Raw genomic sequence first — 24,961 nt, 5'->3', positions numbered from 1 at the left:
TCAAAAAATTACCAAACCTGTTTTCAAAATTTTTTAAAAAATTTAATTTTAATAATAAAAAATTAAACCACTTTTAAAACATTTTCCAAAAAAGCTCTTATTTTTCATGAGCTATAATTACTTTATTTACATCTCTATTTTTTTATTGTTGTCTAAAACTTCTCCATGCCTTATGATGGTATTTGTTTTTTTCACTTTTTACTGAAAACAATTTGTTTTCAGAATTTAGGTTACTTGTTTTTCTATTTTTTCATAACTTGTTATAAACTTTTTATTAAATATAAAAAGTCAAAATATATAGTTTTTTTTAAATAGAAAAAAAATAATGTATTGAGCTTTTTTATTTTTGAATACTTAATATAAATAATATATTAAAAAAACAAATAATCTAATATTGAATATTATTAAACATTAAAATTATATTTAAAATTAAATAAACAAACAAACACCACCGTAGTGATTCTTACAATTTACCAATTAGTATAAGTTATGGCCACTTTCATGCAAGGGGAAAACAAATTCTTGATGGTGATTTAGCCCAAAATCTCTATCATTTGATTGGGTATTTTTATTAGGGTCAGCTTGTTTGATGTTGCTGTTAGGAAGCATGAATTGAGAAACTTTATTGTGCTTAAAATTTATATTTGACCATGAATTGCTTTTTGGCCTAAAAATTAAACAACCTTAGTTGTGATTGTGAGTTAAAAAAAGGAAAAGTTATGGAGAAAAGGGAATATTTGGGGCAAAACCAAAGTAGTCTTCGTTTTTGTAAAGAAAACCTTGTTTTTTAGCGCAGCCAGTAGTTTTGCGGGTGCATGGAGCCAGCATAGAGCAGGTACGCTGCTAAGGGGCCCGAAAAAGGAAAATAGAAAACTTTTAGTATCATGTCATTAATTACATAATTTTCCCATAATAATTATTTTAATCCTTTGACGAGGAAATAGTTGGGATTTGAGAGCAAGGATAAAAATATCAGTATTTACAGATATATTGATACGTCGATTTATTGATATATGGAAGACATATCGACAAATATTTTGACATAAAAAATTAATAAAAATTCTAAAAATATTATAAATTTTTTTAAAAAAATTATATAAGAAGTAAAAATATATATTTTAAAGTTATTTTTAATATATATATATATATAATTTTTTATATTTGATAAAAAATATAAATTTTATAAATGTACATTTATTATTAAGTTGTATTATAGATTATTTTATAATATTATTATGATAATATGTCTAGTTTTAAAATATATTTAATATTAAAATTATAGTTCATTTTAATTTAAATGTATTAAATGATATCAAATAAATAATAATATATGCATAATTTTTTAATATTTATTTTTATTATATTTAATAAATATATAGATTATATAAAAAGACGAAAATTATGTTTTTATGTTTTTGGTAATAAATTAAAACAAATATAAAAATAAAATAATTATAAATTATTTATTTAATAAAAAAATCAAAAAATCATTGAAATATTAGTAAAATATCCGAAAATATCGATGAAACAGGAAAAAAATCGAAAAAATGATAAAATATTGACAAAATATATGAAAATATTAATTGACAGATATATCTTCCTGGAATTTTGTATCGGTATCCGATATAAATCGCGGATATATCCACAATATATCTAGATATTTTAATCTTGCTTACTTGGGAGAGATTATTTTAAAACTAAAAAATGTATACGCATTTACGTGTCAAGAAACAGCTCCTCACCTGTAAATACATAGTGCATAGCTAGTCAGCTACACATCAATCATTTTTAAGCACGTCTTTAGAGGGGAAAGCCAAGGCGGAGCAATGGCACCCAAAGCACTCTTCAACCTTCTCCTCTTCTTGCTTGTGATCACAGGTCTGTTTGTCCATTTCCATGTAAGATTAGTCTTGTGATAAATTTGTTTAACAAAACGACCAATTATGTGATTGCAGGCGGAAGTTCAGTGCAGTATTTCTACTACCTGAATCAATGCCCTTACACAGTGTGGCTTGCTGCAAGCCCCGGTATTGGCGATTTGATGCCGGAAAGGCCACCTTACACTCTGTACATCTTCCCCACACCAGATCAGTGGAACGGCAGCATTTGGGCCCGGACCAAGTGCTCCACTGATGCTTCACTGCATTTCTCGTGCGAAACCGGAGATTGCGGGTCCGGCACAATCGATTGCCAATCTCCACCTCCCAAATACCCTGTCACCCTACTCAATTTCGGCATCGACCAATCAGTGGTCTCCTACGAAGTAAGCTTGAACCACGGATACAATGATGTCCCGGTTCGGATCGAACCGATTGGTGGGACTCTAGAGGGGCGCTCTGACAAATGCCCCACGGTTGACTGCATCCAGGATCTTAGCAACGTGTGTCCGTCTACGTTGGTGGCCAAGAACAAGGACGGTTGGGCCGTGGGGTGCTTTAGCCCATGTGATGCATTCAAGGATCCCCAATTCTGTTGCACCGGAAACTTCAGTGGGCAGGCATGCCAGCCCAATGAATACTCCAAGCGTTTTAAGGAACTGTGCGGCCTGGCCCACACTTACCCAGCTGATAAAACCCCTGAAATTTATCGCTGCAAAGATGCTGCTTCCTACAATATAACCTTTTGTCCTTGAATTACCCATCATGTTCGACTTGTTAATATTGTGATTGTGATCCATCGTATATTTTAAATAATGGGGGTACTTCAGTCATCCACTTGCTTTCATCCTTGGAGGTAATGTTTGGAACTTAGATGCTTGAACCCATATTTAATCATCCATACCGTACCACATTACTTTAACAGCAAAAGCAGCTTGAACTGAAGGTTAAGGAGGATGCTGGTGGGCATGACTGCTGACTTAATGATTCATTTATCGTTATGATTCATGCTTTATGGGGTCAGCCGAGAGTTGACTCTTGATTGGCAAACAAATAAAATAAATAGATGCTTTTTGGTTTTCCTTTCAAGCATTTGAAAAGCAAATTTTTTGTGAAACAACATTCTTAATGAGCCAAAATTTATAAACTCAAACGGAGCATAAGCAATGCTACCAAAATTATTTTCTTTCTGTATCAATAATTTGGATTTTATGACTGGTAAGACTGAGACAATATAATTTTTAAACGTAATTTTTTTTTGTATTTTAAATTTTTTCTTAAATTTTTCCTTTATATTATCGTTAATGTTATGTTTGATTCCTAAAAAATATGAAAGAAAAAAAAAGTATGGAGGAAAAGTTTAAATAAATAAATAAATAAGAAAGGAAAATAAAAAATAAATTTAAAATCAATAAATTATTTCATATGCTGCTTCAAACTTATTTCTTATTTTTTTTCCTCTTGTAAAAGTTAAAATAGTTTTAAAATATATAAGTTTTTATCCATTTTTAATTATATTTGATTTCCATTCCTTTTTTTTTTTTTTTATGTTAAAACAAAATATGAGAAAATTATTTTTCTTTAACATTTTTTTATTTTCTTAATTTTTTTGGGAACCTAAATATAACAAAATCTATCAATAAAAATGTAATGTGAAGCAAACATAACGGAATTCCCATTCTTATTACATATTGAAGATAATGAATTGGTCACATTCTTTCTTACACTTATACTAAAAAAATCAGTTTATCAAGATAAATATTATTAAACATATGCTCAGAGTAAAATCAATTGGTCATAATCAATATGGGTTTTCAATAAGATGCATTTCATTTAAAATTAGAACTGTCATCGGTAATTAAACTAATATCAATGGAGCAATGCCTTTAATCCCAAAATTGTTTTTTTTTGTTTTTTTTTTAATCATAATATTGAGACGAATTATATAAGGAGTATTATTGGTGACGATAACTATGGAATTCCAACATCTAAACAATCACTTTCCTCCATTTTTAGAATACGCCGTTACCCCCACGATCGAAGTTTTAACCATTCTCATGTTTCAGCTTTTCCATATCTACTAGACAAAGTTGCAGCCATCTACCCTACTTGGACATAGTTTAGGAACTTAGAAAACGGGACCCGATTCGTTGCCCATTCCATTTAGCTGCATTAGCAAGAAATATTTGCCATTCGCCTCCGCCTCCGCCTCCGCCTCCATGCTCTGTTGGAAGCCGCCTTAGTATGCACGGTGACAAGCTTAATTACAAAAATATTTTGGGATGACAAAAATAGGATGAACCCTTAATCGTTCCAAAAGAAGTTTTCAAATATTATTATACCCATTTTTAAAAACCTAGGTTCTCTAAGTCAATTAAATTATTCAATATTATGAAACTGCCTAATCCAGATAAAGTTCCACTTTTAAGGCAAAATATAACATAACTTTATTCAGTATGCATATTTCGTGTAGTTGAGGAACAAACTTTCATTTATAAGAATTTGGAAATATATAGCCCTATTATCTTGTTTGTGGGGCGGTAAAATAAGTAGGAGCCCGATTATATTAATGTTATTTGAGTAGTAAATTAATTTCCATTTAAAGAAATTTTCATGCGTTACAATTACAAATTTTTTGGTCCTAGGTTTCAGGTTGTGGAAATTAATGCAGTTGGTGTACTTTTAACATGGATGGTGCGCATTTTAAGAGGGAATCGACTACTACTTGTGACTATGTACCATATTTAGTGACAATGTCATTGTCGTATTTATTTTGCTTTCAATGGATATCACCAGAAGCCCCGAGTGTCTGTACATGTCACAAACTCGAAGATAGGATTCAATGGAAGCAAAGGCCCTCTTCACCCTTCTCCTCCTCTCATTGCTGAGCATAGGTTAATTTTACGTTACGTTGTCTTCATTTTATAATCAATGCACCATGATATACACTGTTGGATGCTGGCTCTCCAGAAAATATCATTTATGATGATAAATTATCTAATTTGATGGTATTTTGGATTTGTTTTTCAGATGGATATTCGGTGACTTTCAACTACTTGAACCAATGTGTCCACTCGGTGTGGATTGCTGCCAGCCCCGGAATTGGAGACACCATGCCTGAGTATGGACCTGATACGCTCACGATATTCGACACTCCAGATGCATGGAGTGGCATGATTTGGGTTAGGACCCAGTGCACCACCAATGCCTCAAACTATTTTTCATGCGAGACGGGTGATTGCGGAACCGGCCAACCCGAATGCCAAGACCCACCGCCGACTTATCCGGTGACCCTACTGCACTTCACCATTGACCACTCGTTGGTCTCCTATGAAGTGAGCTTGAACCACGGCTACAATGATGTCCCGGTTCGGATCCAGCCGGACGGTGGGACTCTGGTGGGTGGGTCAAGGGCATGTCCTGTTGTTGACTGCATCCAGGATCTTAGCAATGCATGTCCGTCCACTTTGGTGGCGAAGAACAAGGCGGGGTGGGCGGTTGGGTGCTTTAGCCCATGTGACGCATTCAAGGATCCCAAATATTGTTGCACTGGAAGTTATACCGGACCACAATGTCTACCCAATGAGTACTCCGAGACCTTCAAGCAGTTGTGCAACCTAGCCCATACTTATCCGAGTGATAAGGATCCACCTTTTTACAAGTGTAATGGAGCTAAGGCATATAATATAACATTTTGCCCTTTTTAAATCCACCAATTTAGATAAAATACCCTCTTCACCCCAATGGTTATCATTGTCTGTTTCTGGTATGCTCTATTCAAGTATGCGTGTGCATAATTTCACTTGTTCTTCTTTTTAGTACGCGTTCGAGTTATAATATCTGGATTTGAGTTATACTTCTTTTCAAAAATAAATTTTTATTTTATGTTCTTTTAAAAAAAAATCGACAAAAACAAATCTTACTTGTCCAATTTCACTTTATTTTTTTAATTTACTTTTAAAGAAGAACGATGAAATAATATTAGAAAAATTTTAAAATATATTATTTTCAAAAACAAAAAAAATATTTTTAAATCAAACTATTGAACAAACTTTTATTCATATTACTATTTTTTTTTTTTAAAACTACTCACGTCTTCTGATATCTTGTACTGCACCTTTTTTTCATGTTCTTTTATTATGATATAAAGTAAGTTATTCGAATCCAGTTATAGGAGTTAAAAAAAAAGCTTTAGGTGGTCTTTTCATCTAATACCTAATACTAAAAATTTCTTTGAATTTGAGATGAACTCAACTTAAAACGGAATCATGGATCAGTTACAAACATTATTCTTAAAGAAATAAAACATATATACGATGAAAAAAAATTATAAAAGGAAGCAACAAATTGTCAAATACACGAGCGAGAGAGCAGCGGTGGCCCGTTCCAATTTCCAACCCATTGTTCTCATTCTCAATTCTTCATCTTCGCCTTTTTCTAGGGTTGTCTCCTTTCTCTAATTTCAGACCTGGGCTTCTTCAATTCTAAGCAATGGCCAAAAAGAAAGAGAGCGTAATCCGAATTGATCACATACCAAAGTCTTGCCGGCAGCCCAGAAGTCATCCCAGACGCCGCACGGACTTCTCCACCCTCCTCTCAACTCCTTTCCATGGAGGTCTTTATAAGTTTATATGCCTAGAATCCAAATTATTCTCTGTTTTCTGTAATTTTTTTAAGCTTTTTCTTGGCGCTAATCTTAATAAATATTGTGACTTGGGATTGATTTTCTATCACATTACTGTTTTGGTAAGAGAAAATTGAACTAATTCCATCGTTATCATCGTAACTACGTTAAGTTTCTCTGAATTCGTCGATGTTATCTTTTTCTTTCTTGAATTTGCTTAAATCTCATACATTGTTGCTTTGATCACTATATCTTGAGGTTTGATTCTGTAGCCATTCCAAATTGAAACTAATTCCGCTGCTATGAAATTCACCCCAATTTTTTGTTGTTGGTATTGTAATTATTTATTTATTTTTTTGTAACGACTCTGCACAAATCTTTTCCTCATCCTTAGAATTTACTTCATGCTTCATCACTGCAGAATCAATAATTATTCTGATTCTCCATGTTGTAGTTAATCATTGTGGCTTTCATTGAAAATTTTGTATCTTTGGAATAATACACACATCTGCATTGATTTTTGTCATATTATTGGGCTGCTGTGAATTAAGCTGATTCTTTTGTGGATAAGGGGACTGAAATAATGTAATTTTTTTAGTTGTTTGGTTTTTAAGGTTTATTAGTTTGATTTCAATTTATCATATTATACTGTTTAATTGATTCCTCTAAATTGAGCACGCCATTGTTTTTGCTTTTTACAAAACCAGAGCATTGGGTAATTAGCAAATTTATGCAACAGATACAAATACGGGAATAGGGTTGATATTGCATTATTGTAAACCCTGACTCAGTGAAGGGTGAACACATTGTTGCCTTTTTCACTGTCATTAAACATTCAGATCGTTCAATTAAATTCCCAATGAAATATTTTGCTAAAGGCATATGAGGGAAATAAAAATTTTGAAGCATCCCTACTGGAAGAATGTCCAAGAGAACGAGTGTGTGACCATTGTTTGCATAGAAGTGTACACATAGCTCAGTACATTTTGGACTCCTTTAGTGTTGAAGGGTTAACTTTCTTATGTAACTGTTTAAAACTAGAACGCTCCAACAATCCTGTCTGATGTTTATGAAGTTTAAGATTCTTGTTGCTGTTTGATTGAAATTTTTTTTTAAAAGATATTATTTTTTGAACATTTATACAGCAGGTTCCTTGCTGAGGTCCTCCAGCAGCAAAGATACACTGTCAAGCGTCAGTATAGCTAGTTTGGATGATAGGATGGAAAAGAGGACAGAAATGGCCAAGCTTCCTCTGATTAAATGCAATAATTCTGAGGATAAAGGATTGTGCTCAGATGTCTATGAAATTCCCATTGATGAAGTTGAATCAGTTGACCAGGGTGCACATTTTGACTCCGGCAATGATAGGTTTTTCTCATACTATGCATGCCATGATCTTGAAATATTTGACATGCTTTGATAATATGTTTTAAACAATAACTAGATGCATGAGTATGAATAGTTATTTATGCCTGGTTTCCCCTGATAGCTTTTTTTTTGTTCCTTCTAATTTTTTTTCCTAATAACTATTCATGTGGACATCTTTATAGTTATTCCAAGTCCAGTTATTTGACAATAATTGAGTCTTTTCTATTCTATGTAGGACTTTCGATGAACAAAAAGATGATAATGCTGCAACATTGGATTTCATGCCAATAAAATCACAAGTCATGGAAAGCAGTGGTGCTTTCACAAACCCAGGAAGTGTAGTATGGGCTAAGACAGCTTGCCAAGTATGGTGGCCTGCTGAAGTAAGTTATCGTTATGATCATGTTTGAACTTAGCAAGATTTGGATTGTCCTTTGCTTTTTCATTCTTATAACGTACATCTGAATTTGTAGAATTTCATCAAATAATAGATATTTTGAAGAGTAAATATGTGGCCGGTGACAATCAGGATTCTTAACAACATGATCTGGTTTTGCACCAGAATGGTGATGTAACATATAGACAGTCAAAATGGTAATGCTGTTTCATGAAAATAGAGACTGTGAATAGATGTTGTATTGACATGCCAATGTAAAAAATTTAATGAAAAGGGAATATGGATGTGATGAAAACACATCAATAACTTAAATACCTGTTTGTTTTTTTTTGATAGGAAACTTAAATACCTTGTTTTTTTGTGTGTGTGTATGCATACAAATACAGTTTTATCATCATTCTACTACTCTCTTGCCTACTTTCTGAATTCTTCTTATCATCATCCTTCCCTCATTTCCTCTCTTTTTTTTTTTTTTTCCTTTTGTGCTGAAAAAATGTAACTATGTCCTGGTGTATTGAGAGAAAATGACTTATGCCACTGTACTTTGTCAAAAGTATTGTTTTAAAAATATTGAACATGAATGTGGGATGTTGAACATGTGTAAGGCATGTCATGTCTGAAGGATACTAACCACATCTATACCATTTTTTTCTTTTTCTAAATCCCATGAATTGAATTTTTTTTTCTGCTTCTCTCTCCTTCTCTCTTTCAGTAGGCAAAATAAGAGTTGAATGAAATCCTAGAAGAACAAACCTGGAAATGCCATTTGCTAGCATTTCATGTCTAAGGATACTAACCACATCTACACCAATTCTTTCCTTTTCTCAATCCTATGAATTTAACTTCTTTTTTTTTCTTTGATAGGAAAAGAAAGTCCTAGAAAAATGAACCATGAGTTAAAAAAACCTCTACCTTTTTCAAATAATTCACATTAGTGTGCCACCTTTCTTTTTCCTGTCGATTTCTTCTTGTCCTTCTTGCTGTCCCATATTTAAAGTAAAGCTTTTTGAGAAAAAATTATCCTGGGATAAAAGTTTGAGAAACAAAAAAGGGAGTTTATCTAAACACGTAGCTCATGAGTTTTCTGAAGTGGCAAAGGGGTGGGGATATGGAAGGTTCTAGATTCACTCCTTGGCAGGGACGAATAATTAAATAAATATAGCCTACCAACAAAACAAGCCTGTATCTGTTTCTGAATTGTTCGATATAAGTTTCCCACAAGTTTTTGAAACATCTTAAAATATTTCTAGTGTTTCCCAAAGGTTTCTCCTAGATTTCCAAAAATTTCATCCCAGTTATGAAACAGGCTTCTAGGGAAGCAGTTTTGGTCGAAATATTAGTGCCATCTACATGGTACTGAAAAGATGCATTTTATATTATTGGGGTAGGCAGCACTTTTTATCATACGTTAATTTTTGAGCTTCCTTGTAATACCTACCTATTAGTTCCATAACTTTTGAGAAGTTGGTAGTTTTGTGTTCTTGCATATAAATCCCACTTGCTTTAGATCCCAACCTTTTAATTTGTTATGATATAAAAGTAGTTTTCAAGTGTGTCATATGACTTATTTCCCTTCTTAGATTTTTGGAGACGTACTTTCATATTGGCCAACTAATGAGGTTTGAACTGACATCTCCAGGTCATGGAAGAAAAATCCACCGATTCAAGAAACCAAGGCATTGATGGACATGTTTTAGTACAGTATTATGGGAACCATCACAGGTGAAGTTTCTAATATTTCTGCCTCTGCCTGCATTATATGTTTGGAATTTCCAAGTATCTTAAATTTGGAAACGTGTCAAATCTTCTTCTTGTGCTGAAATTTTGACGTAATTTTTTTTTCAGTGCTTGGGTTGATCCAGATAGAGATCTGTCACTGTTTGAGGATGTAAGTGTAGGATATTTCCTACTTATAAGCTTATTAATATTGCTTCATAAGACCCTTCGTTGTGATGGTATATTACAAATAACAGGCTTTAGAGTAAAGACAACTCTGTATTGATTTGGCTCTTCTAAATTCTCTTTTCCTCTTAGAACAATCACTGTATTAATCAACTGGACGCCTGGCATGGAATTTCAAATTTGATATAGGTGTGGAGGGTCATCATTGGCATTATTTTGCAAATAAACTAGAAGTTATTTTGAGAGTTACCTGTTTAATTTTCTTTGGGACGAATGGTGTCAATGCCCTCCATACCATGATTTTGTGCTGTGTGACAGGCTGGTGATTGCTGCAACTGTGCCGAAAATGATGGTAGAAGAGCCTGTAGCATCATTAACATAGTTTATATTGTGTTGTTGATAGACAGTTCATTTACCACCCACTTTCCTTACCCATGCCTAATACTCTGCTTGTGCTTTCACTCTTTTCAGTGCTTTGAAGAGAGAAGCTGTAACCCTATGGAAGATTTCCAAGATGCTTTGAAACAAGTACATAGCTGACCTTTGGCAAAAAAATGCAACTAATTTTGATGGTTCTCATCATTTTGACAATTTGCACATGCCCAAATTTGGATTTACACACTCTTGTATTCTCACCTAATTGCAGGCACTGCACAGAAAGAGACATCTCAATTCATGTAGACAATTGGTTGGAAGCCCTGATGGACCAGATAACTTACATCAGCAAGACCAGTCATCTGGTACGTACTGTGGTTTGCACACCTTATCATGCTTTTCGTCTTCAAGTATGACTAAGATACGCGTAAAGGTTACTTCTTGGGACTTCATGGTTGTGTCTTTTTGCCTGGGTTGCAAACAGATCTTTGGTAATATCTGGGGGATTGAAAATGATAGTGATCATCCTGACAGTTGAGTCTGTCGTTGGTAAACACAGATGGCTCTATTTGCCTGCAAATCAGTTCCAAGGTGTGAAGGATGGGAGGAAGGGTAAAAATATCATAGAAGAGGAACGCAAGCAGAATGGATTACACAAAGCAATTGCATAACAAAAATTGAATGCGCAAATGGAATTGATTAAATATAATAAACCAATATTTGCTAAGAGTGTAAGTAAATATCTTTGATTATTTAGCTAACTGATCAGAATGGATAGACCTGGAAAATGCTATTTCGCTAAAATTTGGACTTCTATGCATGCAACTACGGAGTTGGTCCTGTTTGTTAGTCTTGAAAATTATATATCTTGATTATTTATTTATTTATCATAGGTAAAGTATCTTAACACTTAACCTTGAAGTTGATAGTTTGTGAATACAAGAATCAAATCACATGCAATGTGATACTTTGTTTCCTTGTGTCACTCTATATCCTGTTTGCTATGTAAGAAGAGCATAAACTGTCTTTTTGAATTCTGAGTGTTACTGCTAGCTCTATAATGTGCCTGCCTAAAGGTTGTTACATGTGGAACTAAGGTGTGCCAACTTCCTATCTCCCTTTGCCATTCTAATTTCTCCATTTGGTTTGAACAGAAAAATGCATTTCATCATGTTCAAGCAGAACGGAAGATGATTCCATTGAAAGGGGGAGGGGGAAGAGGAAACGAAAGCCTAAAGTTCACTTTGATGTGAGTTGTTGTCGTTTTATTTCCCAGCTAATTGAAGGTATTCTTTGAGTCATTTGCCATATTTACAGTTTCACATACCTACTTTTGTAGGCGGTGGCACTTCCATTGAAACCAGCAAGAAAGGTTCGCCGGTTCAGGATAATGCGGTACCTTGGCCTCATAGCTCCAGTTGGTTCACCTTTTTCACTAGCTCATGCAAGAATCGCTTCCAAGTAATGTGGAGCTTTCAATCTGATTTCCTTCTTTTTTGCAGCTGTAGAATATGTCTTATTTATGATAGTGAATTTTCCCTCAGTTATTTTGCCTGTAAAAAGGTCACTGTCAAATCAATAATAAGTGTCTCCAATGTTACCATTTGGGATGTACGGGAGTGTATATAAAACATAGTTTTTTGACCAGTCCCGACCTCTCAATTATCCCTATGATGGATGATAGTAGATTAGATTATGCAATTCTTTTCAATTATGTAGATGCTATTTATCTTGTTTTATGATTCAAAAAGTTGTTTCAATCGCGTCATATACAGAATATTTTTATTAAAAGGAAATAAAAAAACAGTATTGAATTGAAGAATCCAAATAGCATCCAAATTATGTGATGCCATAAAAAAAAAAATTAAATAATTTAAATTGCTATTGGATTGTGTGATTGAAATTAATCATCTTAACCGTTGTTAAATGTGAAGTGTGGTTAAACCTTGATTAGAGCCACGAGGGTTAAAAGTGCAAGCTTTGATGCCTATGTGCGTGTCCCATCAGGCACGTCATCAATGATTTTTTATAATTGTACTATAATATTTGAAAATATATAATTCAAAATCATATCTTGAAAATCTCTCCATTTCTCACTTACTATTCTAATCATCAATTTGAGACCGTTTAGTTTTATCATGAAAATATTATCATACGTTTATATTTTATAATAAACAATTAATTTTCTAATTATTCATAATAAAACATAAATATTTTTATTTATAAATAATATTTCCATAATAAAATATATGAATAAAAAAATTAACTCTATAATTTATATCTCACATGATAGGTTATTTATAATATTTTAATTTTTCAATCAAATTAATTCATATTAGTAGAAGAAAATTAATTATTTGTGATAAGAAGGAAGGAGGACAGGAAGCAAAACGTTGGGGGATAAAACCAAGTGGGAGAACATTTCTGTTAGAGACATCTTCTACTTAAATAAAAGGCACAATAAAGGGAGATTTATTTACTCAAGTGCCTACTTTTGACTTTATGAGGCTTTTCGATATGGTGCGGAAAAAAGTTATTTTTTTTTTGGTAGTTAAGAGCCTCTAATTATCTTATTTAAGTATAAAATTTATTAAATTATTTTATCAATTATATTTAATTTAATTAATAATTTAATTTAAGTCATTAAAATATTATATTGGTTTAGTAAATACCCACTTAATATATTTCATGGGATTATATGGTTGGAAATTTTGGAAATGAATTATAGGAAAGGAAAAAAGTTAGAAAATTTATTTGATAAAGCTATCATCCAATATTCACATGTAATAATTATCATATTCTAATTAAATGCAATAATAAAGCTATTAAGAGGGTGCTATGTACTATGAGAAAATATAATTTTAATTAATGGGGCTTTACACAAGTGAATAGAATAAAATCCAACAAAATGCATTCCATTTGATGGTGCCGAACTTTTAAAATACTTATTTTTAATTTCAGAAAATTGGTTTAAATAAATTAATTACATTTTCAGAAAGCTACAGCATAATTACGTGGAATAATAGAAATATTTTTAATTTCGAAATAAACATAAAAAATTCAAATAAAATATTCAAAGAATCCAAATAATGCAAAAAGGAAAGTTTCCAAATTGAGATGGATTGAAGTGGCCAGCTGGAGAGAGCCACGGCAGTTAAAAAGGCTATGCCTATATATCCGTCCCCCCACCGCCTCGCAACGGGCAAGAATCATAGAGGGTCTGGTTGGAGCTAGGATGGCTTCTTCCAGTTCTGGAAACTCAATTCCCGCGCCAGGTCTCTCGAATTGCTTCGTCCAATTACGATGATTTCTCCAATTTGATCAGTGTATTACAGTTATTTGCTTTTGCTTGTTTCAGAGGCGGTGCAGGTTTTAGTTTCGTCGCTCGGAGATGAAGCTCACGTGGTCAAAGCAGCCTCCATGGCTGCTCTCAGAGACATCGCTGCCATGTGCCATTCTGTCCTCATTTTTATCTCCGTTCATACACACTTGAAAATGTGAATTACGATTTGCGGATCTAACGTTTTCTTGATTGCAGAAACCCTCTTTTGGTACTTGAATGTTGCTGTGCCGTTTCTCGAGGAGGTCGTCGGGTACTTGTTCTCATTCCCTTTTCTGTTTATTTGGAATCTAAGCCAGGGTTTCACTTTCTCAAAGAATGTTTCTTGATTATGCTTTTGAATTGAAAATGTTTCAGCGATTTGGGAACATGTCGGGGCTATTCCAAGTAATGGCATCTGCAGTCCGCGCTTTGGAGAAGCGAGACGTGGATCCTCCTTTCATGGCGAAGCTGGCCAAGATCGCCACTGCCGAGATGATCTCGTCCAAGGTGCATCAAAACCCTAAGTTACATCGCTATCATTTTGAACAGTTGAAAAAACTCTTTCAGGTGAATTAATATGGAAACACATCATCGTAAATTCTTGTGGGGTTGACCATAAGATTTCGGGTTTTATCAATACTTGAAATGGTGTAACTGATTGCGCCATCTGGGGCAAACTTTTTTTTTTTTTTTTCAAAGCAATGCCGCTGATCTGAACTTTTTTAATTTTTATTTGATTAGAAAATATTGATACCATTCAATGCAATGACAGCCGTATATTCTCATCATGTGGAGTACACCTTCATCATGATTCCCTCTTTACTGTAAATTGACCTTTCATGGATCACCTCTAGTCATTATTTTATTTTTTGCTTTTCATCTTTGATGTAGGAACTCAGTGCGGACTGGCAAAGGGCTGCAGCAGGACTACTTGTTTCCATTGGCTCTCATTTGCCGGACTTAGTAAGTTCTGTTGATTTGGTTGCTTACTAGAAACTGAAAGCTGTTCTTTTAGTTGGAACCCTTTCATTTGTCCAAGATAATGGGGAATCACTGTTGAACAATCAGTGGAGGTGGCCTCATATTTCGTTTTTGTTTGCAATATCATGGATAAGGTGTTTTAGTTGTGACCGGCTCTTCTCTTTTTTTGGCATTCTCCCTCCTCGCTCTCCTTTGTCTAGGTAATTCTGATTTAAAACTTGATAAACTTGAAATCACCATGCATAGAAGAAAGGAGTCCAATACTCCAATGAAAAGGGTAAGGAGGTGAGACCAGCCCAGCCCAAAAGCATTGACTGTAGGCGGTCAATTGGCTACCAAATTTATCAGGATGCCACCCAACTATCAAAGGTTAAACCTTTCCTTTCCAATCCAAATTGGTTGAAGAGACTTCCTTTAAAGCTAAGCTCAGTGGTATAACAATATATCACCGAGCTAAGTTATTTTCTTGGAAGAGCAGTCTTTCCTTTAATTATAATTGTTCTTTACATATTTTAGATAGTTTTTTAGTTTAAAACAAAGCCTTTATTTTTTGAATGAATCATGCAAAAGGGGCACTGTATAGTAGAGAATAATTGGGCCATGGAGTCCAACTTCCAAATATGTAAGTTCTTGTATTGAGTTGAGCATCGTGCCGCCCCACAGTCTGGATTTTCCACACTATTGCATAGCACGGAGGACTTTCTTCGTGTACTAGAGAATAAATCCTGGAAGGAAGTACAAGGTGGAGACCTTGGGTTCTTCTTCTAACATTTCATTTTTATATGGTCGTCCTTGTTATAATGTATATTATGTTTTTTACATTGTGTGATATTTGACTTCCTACTCTCTATCCTTCTCTTTCGATGAATGTGTTATTCAACATTTCTGTTCTCTATTTAATGATTTTTGCTTCTTTTATTATCTTTTTGGCAGATGATGGAAGAAATATTTCTTCATTTGTCAGGGCCAAATTCAGCTTTGCCTGCCATGGTTCAAATTCTTGCAGATTTTGCTTCTGCTGATGGTTAATCATCAAACTCTATTTTTTTTTTTGGTTTTCTTTTTCCTTGATGAAATATTATCAGATGATGGTGTTTTGGTTGCATGAAAGTTTTCTTCTTAAAACTAAAGCATCTCCTGCACTCTTAAATCTGTTGAAGCCTTGCAGTTTACTCCACGACTAAAAGGTGTACTTTCTCGAGTCTTGCCTATTCTTGGAAATGTCAGAGATGCCCATCGGCCAATTTTTGCAAATGGTGCGGTTGATTCTTTTATATTATTGTTATAAGCATGTCACACTTATAAAACTGTCCCAGCTCTTGATTTATTGTAAATCATCTTACCATGATATCTGGATCTAGATAGGACTAGATGACCTTACGGTGTAACTTTAATTGTATATATATAGCTTGCATTTCGTTATGGCTGTTCAAATTGAAAAGCTTGACTTGACAGTCCAAATTGTAGTTGTGCATTTTTAGAGGTTAGCTATGAAACAATTCTTTTCTTAGCTAGAGTTTGTTGTTTTGGCATCATTGCATCCCATATTTTTGTTGGAGCTGAAGAGGATTTTAGCTACTAAAAGAAGATGATGAGTTGATAAACTGCTCACTTTTTGGGTCTAAGTTCAAGGCTTGTTTTTAACTAATGTTGCATTCATTTAAAAAAAAAATAAAATGATTTGAGCTTGCAAATCTTTTCTCATGTTGACTATGTTGTAGATATGCTTTATATTCACAATTCTTTCTTTTTTATTCAATAAGGAATTGAACCTATGACATATGGTTAATTCTTTTCCAGCATTTAAGTGTTGGTGTCAGGCTTCTTGGCAATATAGTATGGATTTTCCATCGACTTCACCTCTTGATGCTGATGTGATGTGAGACCAGTTTTATGCTTTTACATGTTCTCTTGTTTTATATTTGGATCTGTATGTTCCATCTTGTCTGAAATTAATTCTCATTTACACAGGTCATTTCTAAATTCTGCTTTTGAACTTTTGTTGAGAGTTTGGGCAACTTCAAGGGATCTAAAGGTTATTTAAATAAATTTCATTGTTCTTTTCTCATTGTCCTCTTCCTTTCAGATAATCCGTTGTTCTAATTTTTAACTACAGACATACTATTCCATTGGTTATTATTTCAATTTGTGTTATTGTTCTGTTAAAAGTAAATTTTTGTTGTTCCCTTGCTTTTTAAAATAAGATTCATGCTAAATTATTTAGATAAATTTCATTGTTCTTTTCTCCTTGTCCTCTCTCTTTCAAATAAGCTGTTGTTCTAATTTTTGACTACAGACATACTATCCTATTGGTTATTATTTCAATTTGTGTTATTGTTCTGTTAAAAGTAAAATTTTCTTGTTCCCTTGCATTTTAAAACAAGATTCATCCAAATTATTTTGCATTTTGGTTCTTCTTGTATTTATAAATTGATTGATGAATGAAAATGTTTGTTTCTGATCAAAAAAAGAATTTTATTTATTTATTTATTTACATTTTGTTGTATTTTGGATTTAAACTGTTTCATTGTTTTCCTATTTGTTGCATATTCTATCCATCTTATAGGAACAAAGGCATAAAAGCTGAGTTAGGATTTCATGCTTGTCTCTACTTGCACGCTTAGGTGATTTGTTATCCATATTGCATGGCACATATTTTTTTTTTTTTCATTTTTTTTCTGCATTTGGACTGCTTAAGAATTTGTTTCTAAATATTGGTTTTGTTTGTAGTTATACATTATAGACATTCAAATTTCTTGCTGAGATTTTTACACATTTTATTGAATTGTATTATATATTATTTGGACATAATTCTTGTTTGCAATAGGTACGAGTCTCTTCTGTTGAAGCATTGGGTCAGATGGTTGGTCTTATAACTCGTGCACAATTAAAGGCAGCTTTACCAAGGCTTGTTCCTACCATATTGGAATTGTAAGATGTATTCTGAGTTGTGATATTTGAAACTGGCAGCTTTGTACTGTCATATTGTGCCCCGATTTTTCCCTTTTCAGAATAAAACTCATGGGAGCCCCCATACACACACAAACACACATATGTATTACAGGTTCATTGAAACAGGGTACCATTTCCGACCTTGACTAGATGCCTTTTAATGTTACGTAAAAGGTCTACCCTTGCCTTAGCAGCTCATATCTATTTACTATTGACATGAATGAACTTTGAAGTGTTGGGCAAACACCAATGACCCCATCTGGATGCCCCATGTCAAATTCACATCATATATTCCCAACCAAAGAAAAGGGGAAAAAGGCAACTATTGAAAGGCCTAAAAGGAAAAAGGCACAAAAAGGGGGTTGAACATCCAAGTTTCAGTTCGTATTTCTGACCAAGCTTACCTGGCTCTAAAGATCATGCAGAAAGCTTGCATCTCAGATTTGTCTTCTTGACTTACTTGGATGTATGCCATGGATCACCCATCCACAATTATAAGCAAAAATAATTTCCCAATTATTTATAGGATGAAGCTTTTCTTTGATCCCTAACATTTTCTCCAGTCTCATCACGTGCTTCTTAAACAGTGAGCTCAACAACCAACAGCTACCCTTGCATTCAAATTTGCATCTTAGTATGGGTCCTTGAGGATGTAGGTGCGGCCCTAGTTGCAATGTGTCTCCTTAGGAGATACCTATGGTATAACTTGGTTCTTCTCATTGTTGAGAACTTCAAAATATCAAGTTCTGTGCTGAACAGCTTCAGAAGCAATAGCTTGAATGGTGCACACAATGTTTGGACATTCCATCCCTTGAGGAGTGGCAGCCTTACGGTTGTTTGTCAGACTGATTAGACTATTGGCAAGAAATAGAGTTTCCAGTTTTTTTTTCTTTTTCCAAGTGGTCAGATAGTAAAATGTTGCTTGGCTTTGATGAGACAGGAGAAACATAGCTGGAGAGAACAGATGTCAATACATTCTTTATCATCTCTTTGGTCCTACAACATGTTTAAAGAGACATTTGCACGAGTAGAACAGGTTCACATGCCTTCTGGCTGTTCTGTGGAGCTAAAGTAGCTTTCTTGATGATATTGCTATTAATTTCTTCCTACTTTGGACGGCCAGAGAACCTGGCTTTCACTGTTTTGCACTAACATAGCACGACCTGATTGGGCTAGTTCATGTGACTGGGATCTAGGGTCCTAGAAAGCTGAAGCAATTGAACTGGTAGTCTTTTCAATGACTGGACAAGAATGGATGTCTTTTGTGTCTTGATCTTTACCATAGTTAACAGGTTTTTTAAATATTTGGTAAGGTAGTAACGCATTAGCTTCTATATGAACATTAATGAAGATTGTACTCTGCCTTTTCCTAATTTATTTTTTCCTTATTAATCAGGTATAAGAAGGACCTAGATATTGCTTTTCTGGCAACATGTAGTCTCCACAATCTCCTTAATGCCTCTTTACTATCTGAAAATGGGCCTCCTTTGCTTGATTTTGAGGTAATCCTTTTTGTTTCTCTTCATGTATATCTGTAGTTAAAATTGAGTTACTTGGTTCCAAATGTCACTTCCACAGGAAATTTGTTGGTTACATTTGTCATATGTGTTGATATACTTTCGGTTATCTCAATTTCCTTTCTGGTTAGGTCGGGTGAATTTGAGTTGATTCTCTGATGGAATTTCTGTTATTAATGTTTTGTCACTCTTTGATTTGATTTCCCCCCCCCTAATGTTTGTAAACTTGAGTTTATATTGGCGTTCTCTCTAAATTTGATGGTAGGTAAAGAGAAGCTAAATGTGGGATATCAGCTAATCTATTGGATTTGCAGGTTCACAAAATTTGTGAATTCTTACTCCTAAGCAAAACATGGCTTCTCTTCTCATAGAGAATGAAAGTAATGCTACCATGTTTGTAAACTGTTATTTGGGTTATGAATTGATTTATAACTGGATCTCCATAGATGTTTAGGCTCCAATTCAGTGTTCTCATATTGACATTGTGGGATGAAGGGGTGGGTTTGCGCAACATGGATACTTTGTTACTGCAATATAAGCTCCTAGGAAGGAATGTGGCCAGCTCTATCGACCATATCTGAGCACAAGTTCACTTTCCTATGTTGCAATGGCCAAATAAGAGGCTTTTTTTTTTTTTTCCTTTTTTTTTGGTGTCATTGCGATATTGGCTCAATATATTAATTGCAATTATCAGGAAATTACATTGAATAATCTCTTTAAAATTGTGAAATTATTCTAAGAAAAGGCCTTGGAGAAGGTGGATACAAATAAAGCTGAGTAATCTGTTTTTAGTTTTACCTCTTTCTTAACAAGAACGGTGGGAGATCTATGATCACCATTTTGTTATGTAAACATTTATATTTTTTGTTACTCTAGGTAATAAGAGTAAGGCTGGACACTTTATTCACTATCTTATTTTTTGAGGAGGTGATGGTTTGTTCCTTGTGAATTTTGTCTTGTTTGTCCATTTGCAAGGACTAGTGGAGCTGAACGCTTTGACTGCACCAGTACATGTATGTGGTTGCTCAATAGATGTGGGGTCTGATGTGTTGTGGATCCTTGAAGTTCTTGATGATTGTTTTCTATTTATTCCAAAACGAGAGATTGAGCTTGATAATTTGGTTGCAAATAAGCAATTGTACTTGACATTTGAAGATTAGAAAATCCCATTTGTTACTTTTTCTGTCTCTTTTTTTAACATATTATTGCTAATTCCTGGTGGCCATAAGTACTGTTCATCCCTGTAACATACGCATTTTTTTTTTGGTTCTGGGTTACTTTACATCTAGAGACTCTGTTTTATATTGCAGGAACTTATGGTTATTCTATCAACACTTCTGCCAGTGGTTTGCATTAATAATGACAGCAAAGAGCAGTCAGATTTCTCTGTGGGATTGAAGGTGTTCTTATATAATAGCGTTTACCTATCTATTTGTATACAAATGTTCATTCTTTCGACTTAGCTGGTTTTGCTTGCCATTGAGTTCATTATGTTCTATTGCCTTAAGATTTTTTTGGATATCCTTTGTTCATTTCTTGTAGCCGACATTTCTTGTTGCCTGAGTGATACATCAAAAGAATGTTCTTCTTTATGATTACATCCAACTCCCTATTCTTATGTTTGACTGATGATGGTTTTTCTATGGTAATTTTATTTTCATGTCTTTATATATTTCTCTGGCAGACATATAATGAGGTTCAACATTGCTTTCTGACTGTTGGCTTGGTATACCCTGAAGATCTATTTATGTTCCTTTTGAATGTGAGTACCATATCCGGGCTTGATAGTTTTCTAAGCTTTATGGATTTTTAAGTTTAAGGCCCTACTTATGTATTTTGTTGTGGTTGTTATAAACCTAGAAAAAATGAAGTGTTGTATTAATTTTTTGCTTGTACTGTTAAAAAATAAGTTACAGCAAACTCTCCTCAAGTTTAAAACCGATAAAAAGATTTTTCTAATTATTCAACATGTAACCAATTAAACAAAATTATCTGACAAATATCTTTTTTTCTTTAATCCCTTTCTTTCTCTAGAATTTTCCATTTTTGCAAAATATTTTAATTTTCTTTGTTATTTCCTTTTTCTTAGAAGAAGTGACAATCCATATCATAACATTCATTCTTTCCTAATTGTATTTTTTTTTAATTCTTTTAAGCTCACTTTTGCTCTATCATTAATTTAATTAGCTCATTATTTCTTAAATTGTCAAACCTTTTCTAAATCCTTTTAGATCTGTTTTCAACCTTCTTTCCCAGTATCTTAATTGTTTTGCTTTATTTTTTCAACCTGGTTTTATAGTTTTGGCAAAAAAGAGGGAAAGAGAGTTGGAGGGGGGGTAGGTTTGGTTTGAGAGATGGATATTAACATTGATTTGAAATGACTGCTACCAGAAGTGCAGGTTGAATGAAGAACCTTTGACTTTTGGTGCTCTCTGTGTCCTCAAGCATCTCTTGCCCAGGTTTCTTTCACTTCCATGATTTGTAATTGTTATCTATGTTTTTCTTGTATTTCCTAACTTTCTTACCATTCCCATATGGAGATTGTCTGAAGCTTGGCATAGTAAAAGGCCTTTACTTGTTGAAGCTGTAAAGTTGTTGCTAGATGAACAAATTTTAGGTGTTCGTAAGGCACTTTCAGAGGTACATGTGATGAAATGATTGCCCTAGCTGTTCCTGTAACTTTTAAGGGATTTTTTTTTGTTCCTTTTTTTTTTTTTTTTTTTTTTTTTTTTTTTTTTTAAAAAAAAACTTGCTCATATGTGATTCTGTTGGTATTGTGATAGTTGGTTGTGATTATGGCTTCGCATTGTTACTTGGTTGGTCCATCTGGGGAGTTGTTTGTTGAGTATCTTGTACGCAATTGTGCTCTGTCAGATCAAGAAAGCTATGCACTTGAGAACTCCAAGGAAGTGATTAGGTCAAACAGCAATAACTATGGTTGCCAGTACAAGAGATTGGAGGTTTTTATCTTACTTAACAAATATGGATAGTTCACAAATATTTTTTTTTAACCTGTAATCATGAACTTGATTATCTAGTTTACCAGATTGTTGTAAACTGCACAAAATTTTTCGTAGTCCATTGCAAGGAAGATCTTCAGCTTAGATGGTAAAAATAATGTGATTTTGTTTATGAAAAAATGAACCTACCATGATGTTTTCCATTGACAATCTTATAGTTGGCCAGAGGGTGGATCCCACACATTGAATATGTGCTATTCTTATTGTCTGGTTAGAGTGTTTTAGAACCCAAGCACTGTCTGAGGCTCACATTCCATATGTTGCCATGAAATATCACAATTGTTGCGTAAAATCTAGTCTTCTCTGACACATTCTTGCCATTTAATATTAGGTGATGTTCTTCTCAGGTGAAGTCTGGAGCTGTTTGTCTGACAGAGTTGAGATCTATCTGTGAGAAAGGTTTGCTTTTGCTAACCATTACCATTCCTGAAATGGAGGTATGCTAGATTCCTGGTTCTATATCATATTTCTGACCTTGTCTTGATTCCTTGGTGGTATTGCATTTTTTTTTTCTTTTCACCTTTAGAGTTCCTTGATACCTATAAAAAAAAAAAAAACAAAAAAAAGAGCTCCTTGATTGTGTATATTCAGTGAACTGCAAATAACATCTTGTATTTGATGTCTGCTGTTTTGCAGCACATTCTTTGGCCTTTTCTGTTGAAGATGATTATTCCACGGGCTTATACTGGTGCAGCTGCCACGGTAGGACTTTCTGCATGTCTTTCTTTGAGTTCCCTCTTCAAGGATTGAAATTAATTCTGGGGCTTATTCCACAAAGTTTCTTGTAGTACGTCTCTGGTGTGCATGTGTGTCTGCTCTAATGTGATCCTAGCTCATTTTGTTTGGGGATTGGTGCTTGTCTGAACTTGAAATTCCATTGCAATAACTTGTTTTTGAATATCGTTTTGCAGGTTTGCAGATGCATCTCAGAATTGTGCAGACATGGATCTTCTTATGCTAATACAATGCTTAGTGAATGTAAAGCTCGTATTGACATTCCTAATCCTGAGGTAGAATCTGATCTAATCTATCTGATGTCTCCAATGTTCTTTTTCACTTCCTATCCAGAATGACATATTGTCAACCATTGCATATATACTCAGGAGCTCTTTGCTCGCTTGGTGGTCCTATTGCACAATCCCCTGGCAAGGGAGCAGCTGGCTACTCAAGTTTTGACTGTAAGCAGCTGTTACCCTTAATTAATGTGCATAACTTTACTTCATATTGATATGTCTGGACAAATATAAAAAATGAAGTGGTGGCATAAATCTTCAAAATAAGTGTACAAGTACTAAAATTTAAACAAAGAACTTGGTAACTTGAGTGCACTTTGTTGACCCTCTTATCATAACCTAGTTAAACAGTTTGTTGCTATAACTCCTGAATATTGTGAGGTACCATTACATTTATTAGAGTTGGATTGTGGAAAAAAATTAATAAAGTTGGTCAATGGCTTTAACTTGATTAAATACACATCAGGCAATCCTTAATGTTAAATAAAAGGATGAAAGGGTTTTAAAATTTGTTAACAGTTATAAGTAAAACCTTAGTTTAAAAAATTAGAAAAATTAATGGTAAAGTAATTTTTACTTGGAATTCTATCATAGCTTACAAGAAGCCCCTAATTTGGTAAGTATATGAGACAAACATCTAAGATATAAGATAAGCCTCAAGGGGCTAGATGTGGATGCTTTGTCATTATGGTGTATCACCATGATATAATACAAGCAATGAAAATATTATGATAGCTTCAATATTCCCACTAATTTATGGACTAAAACCATTAGTTGTGATAAACTACAAGGAGCCTGAGAACCATAATTGATCAAACTGTGAAGTTTGGAAAGTATTATGGCTGCAATGACAGATTTTAGAAGGATTTTCACTTACGTAGTGAAGAACTGATGATATGGAAAACATGCTTAGCTACTAGTCTAAACTGAAAGTGAGGGATCACGTTGAAAAATGTTATGTTGATATGAAGGTCGTTGTTCAATGGAAGTCCCACTAGGTGGGTCCTTACTCATTGGAGGGGTGAGCTAGATATGTTTCTAATATTTGGCACCTCTCTCAATTAACTTGCTTGGGTTTTCCATTATGGGGGAATCTAAAGGCCTTTATGTTTTGGGATATTGTGATTGACATGGTCTTGGGGAGACTGGATGGATGGAAAAAGGTGTTTTCTGTTTCTAGGGGGTAGAATAACTATAATTCAATCATGCTTATCTTACATCCTTATTTCTCGTCTCATTTCAATATTCTAATGTCAATGACATCTAAGAATGAGAAATTGCAAGGGGTATTCTCGGTTTTTTTTTTTTTTTTTGTTTGAAGGAGGGGAGGGGGTGTGAAAAAGATCATCTCAATTGTTGAGACCTAGTGTGTGTAAACCTAAGGAGTGTGAAGGTCTGAGATTTGGGTTGATCTCTTTGAGGAATCATGCTCTTTTAAGAAAGTGACTTTAGAGGTTCCCTAGGGAAAGTTCTTACCTTTGACATTAGGTTATTTTAAGCATTTATGGGACACATTTGATGGATGTGACACCAACATTATAGTCAGATAGTCGCATCAGTGTCTTTGGAAGACGGCCATTGCATAGGTGTTCTAGGCTTTTTTAAGTTACACT

General features: G+C 34.0%; 4 protein-coding genes across 8 annotated transcripts in view; all 4 read left to right on the top strand.

The window, feature by feature from the left end:
• The first annotated feature begins 1,826 nt into the window (after positions 1–1,826).
• LOC117919719 (thaumatin-like protein 1b) lies at positions 1,827–2,632 on the top strand. The gene is made up of 2 exons (XM_034836957.1): positions 1,827–1,878; positions 1,956–2,632. The coding sequence occupies exons 1-2, from the start codon at positions 1,827–1,829 to the stop codon at positions 2,630–2,632; spliced, it is 729 nt and encodes a 242-aa protein (XP_034692848.1).
• Positions 2,633–4,719: 2,087 nt separating this feature from the next.
• LOC117920680 (thaumatin-like protein 1b) lies at positions 4,720–5,584 on the top strand. The gene is made up of 2 exons (XM_034838275.1): positions 4,720–4,771; positions 4,908–5,584. Exons 1-2 carry the CDS (start codon positions 4,720–4,722, stop codon positions 5,582–5,584), a joined length of 729 nt encoding a protein of 242 aa, XP_034694166.1.
• A 645-nt stretch (positions 5,585–6,229) lies between these two features.
• On the top strand, positions 6,230–12,254 carry LOC117919951. 2 transcript variants are annotated; one of them, XM_034837264.1, is made up of 9 exons: positions 6,230–6,492; positions 7,650–7,869; positions 8,105–8,252; positions 9,906–9,988; positions 10,112–10,154; positions 10,640–10,696; positions 10,815–10,908; positions 11,698–11,792; positions 11,883–12,254. In XM_034837264.1, the coding sequence occupies exons 1-9, from the start codon at positions 6,369–6,371 to the stop codon at positions 12,006–12,008; spliced, it is 990 nt and encodes a 329-aa protein (XP_034693155.1). In that variant the 5' UTR covers positions 6,230–6,368; the 3' UTR covers positions 12,009–12,254. The 2 variants fall into 2 exon arrangements, with proteins under 2 accessions (XP_034693155.1, XP_034693153.1); XM_034837262.1 differs by having other exon boundaries at positions 7,647–7,869.
• Positions 12,255–13,721: 1,467 nt separating this feature from the next.
• LOC117920317 (protein SHOOT GRAVITROPISM 6) overlaps positions 13,722–24,961 on the top strand; it is a 52,974-nt gene continuing 41,734 nt past the window's right edge. For 2 of the 4 annotated variants that reach the window (XM_034837764.1, XM_034837765.1), the window contains exons 1-20: positions 13,722–13,818; positions 13,902–13,992; positions 14,082–14,136; positions 14,241–14,372; positions 14,757–14,828; positions 15,780–15,870; positions 16,007–16,102; positions 16,647–16,725; positions 16,818–16,881; positions 17,674–17,777; positions 19,195–19,300; positions 20,626–20,715; positions 21,000–21,077; positions 21,707–21,774; positions 21,856–21,955; positions 22,099–22,275; positions 22,683–22,772; positions 22,972–23,037; positions 23,247–23,345; positions 23,439–23,513. In XM_034837764.1, coding sequence (XP_034693655.1) covers positions 13,779–13,818; positions 13,902–13,992; positions 14,082–14,136; positions 14,241–14,372; positions 14,757–14,828; positions 15,780–15,870; positions 16,007–16,102; positions 16,647–16,725; positions 16,818–16,881; positions 17,674–17,777; positions 19,195–19,300; positions 20,626–20,715; positions 21,000–21,077; positions 21,707–21,774; positions 21,856–21,955; positions 22,099–22,275; positions 22,683–22,772; positions 22,972–23,037; positions 23,247–23,345; positions 23,439–23,513 — 1,773 coding nt within the window. In that variant the 5' untranslated portion in view covers positions 13,722–13,778. Of the gene's footprint in view, positions 13,819–13,901; positions 13,993–14,081; positions 14,137–14,240; positions 14,373–14,756; positions 14,829–15,779; positions 15,871–16,006; positions 16,103–16,646; positions 16,726–16,817; positions 16,882–17,673; positions 17,778–19,194; positions 19,301–20,625; positions 20,716–20,999; positions 21,078–21,706; positions 21,775–21,855; positions 21,956–22,098; positions 22,276–22,682; positions 22,773–22,971; positions 23,038–23,246; positions 23,346–23,438; positions 23,514–24,961 lie in introns of those variants that run through there. The other 2 variants (XM_034837762.1, XM_034837763.1) reach the window with 2 other exon arrangements.

This window comes from Vitis riparia, chromosome 8, assembly GCF_004353265.1.
Source record: "Vitis riparia cultivar Riparia Gloire de Montpellier isolate 1030 chromosome 8, EGFV_Vit.rip_1.0, whole genome shotgun sequence".
Taxonomy (NCBI): Eukaryota; Viridiplantae; Streptophyta; class Magnoliopsida; order Vitales; family Vitaceae; genus Vitis; species Vitis riparia.
The sequence above is the reverse complement of the archived record's forward strand: the minus strand, read 5'-3'. Positions and strand labels throughout refer to the sequence as shown.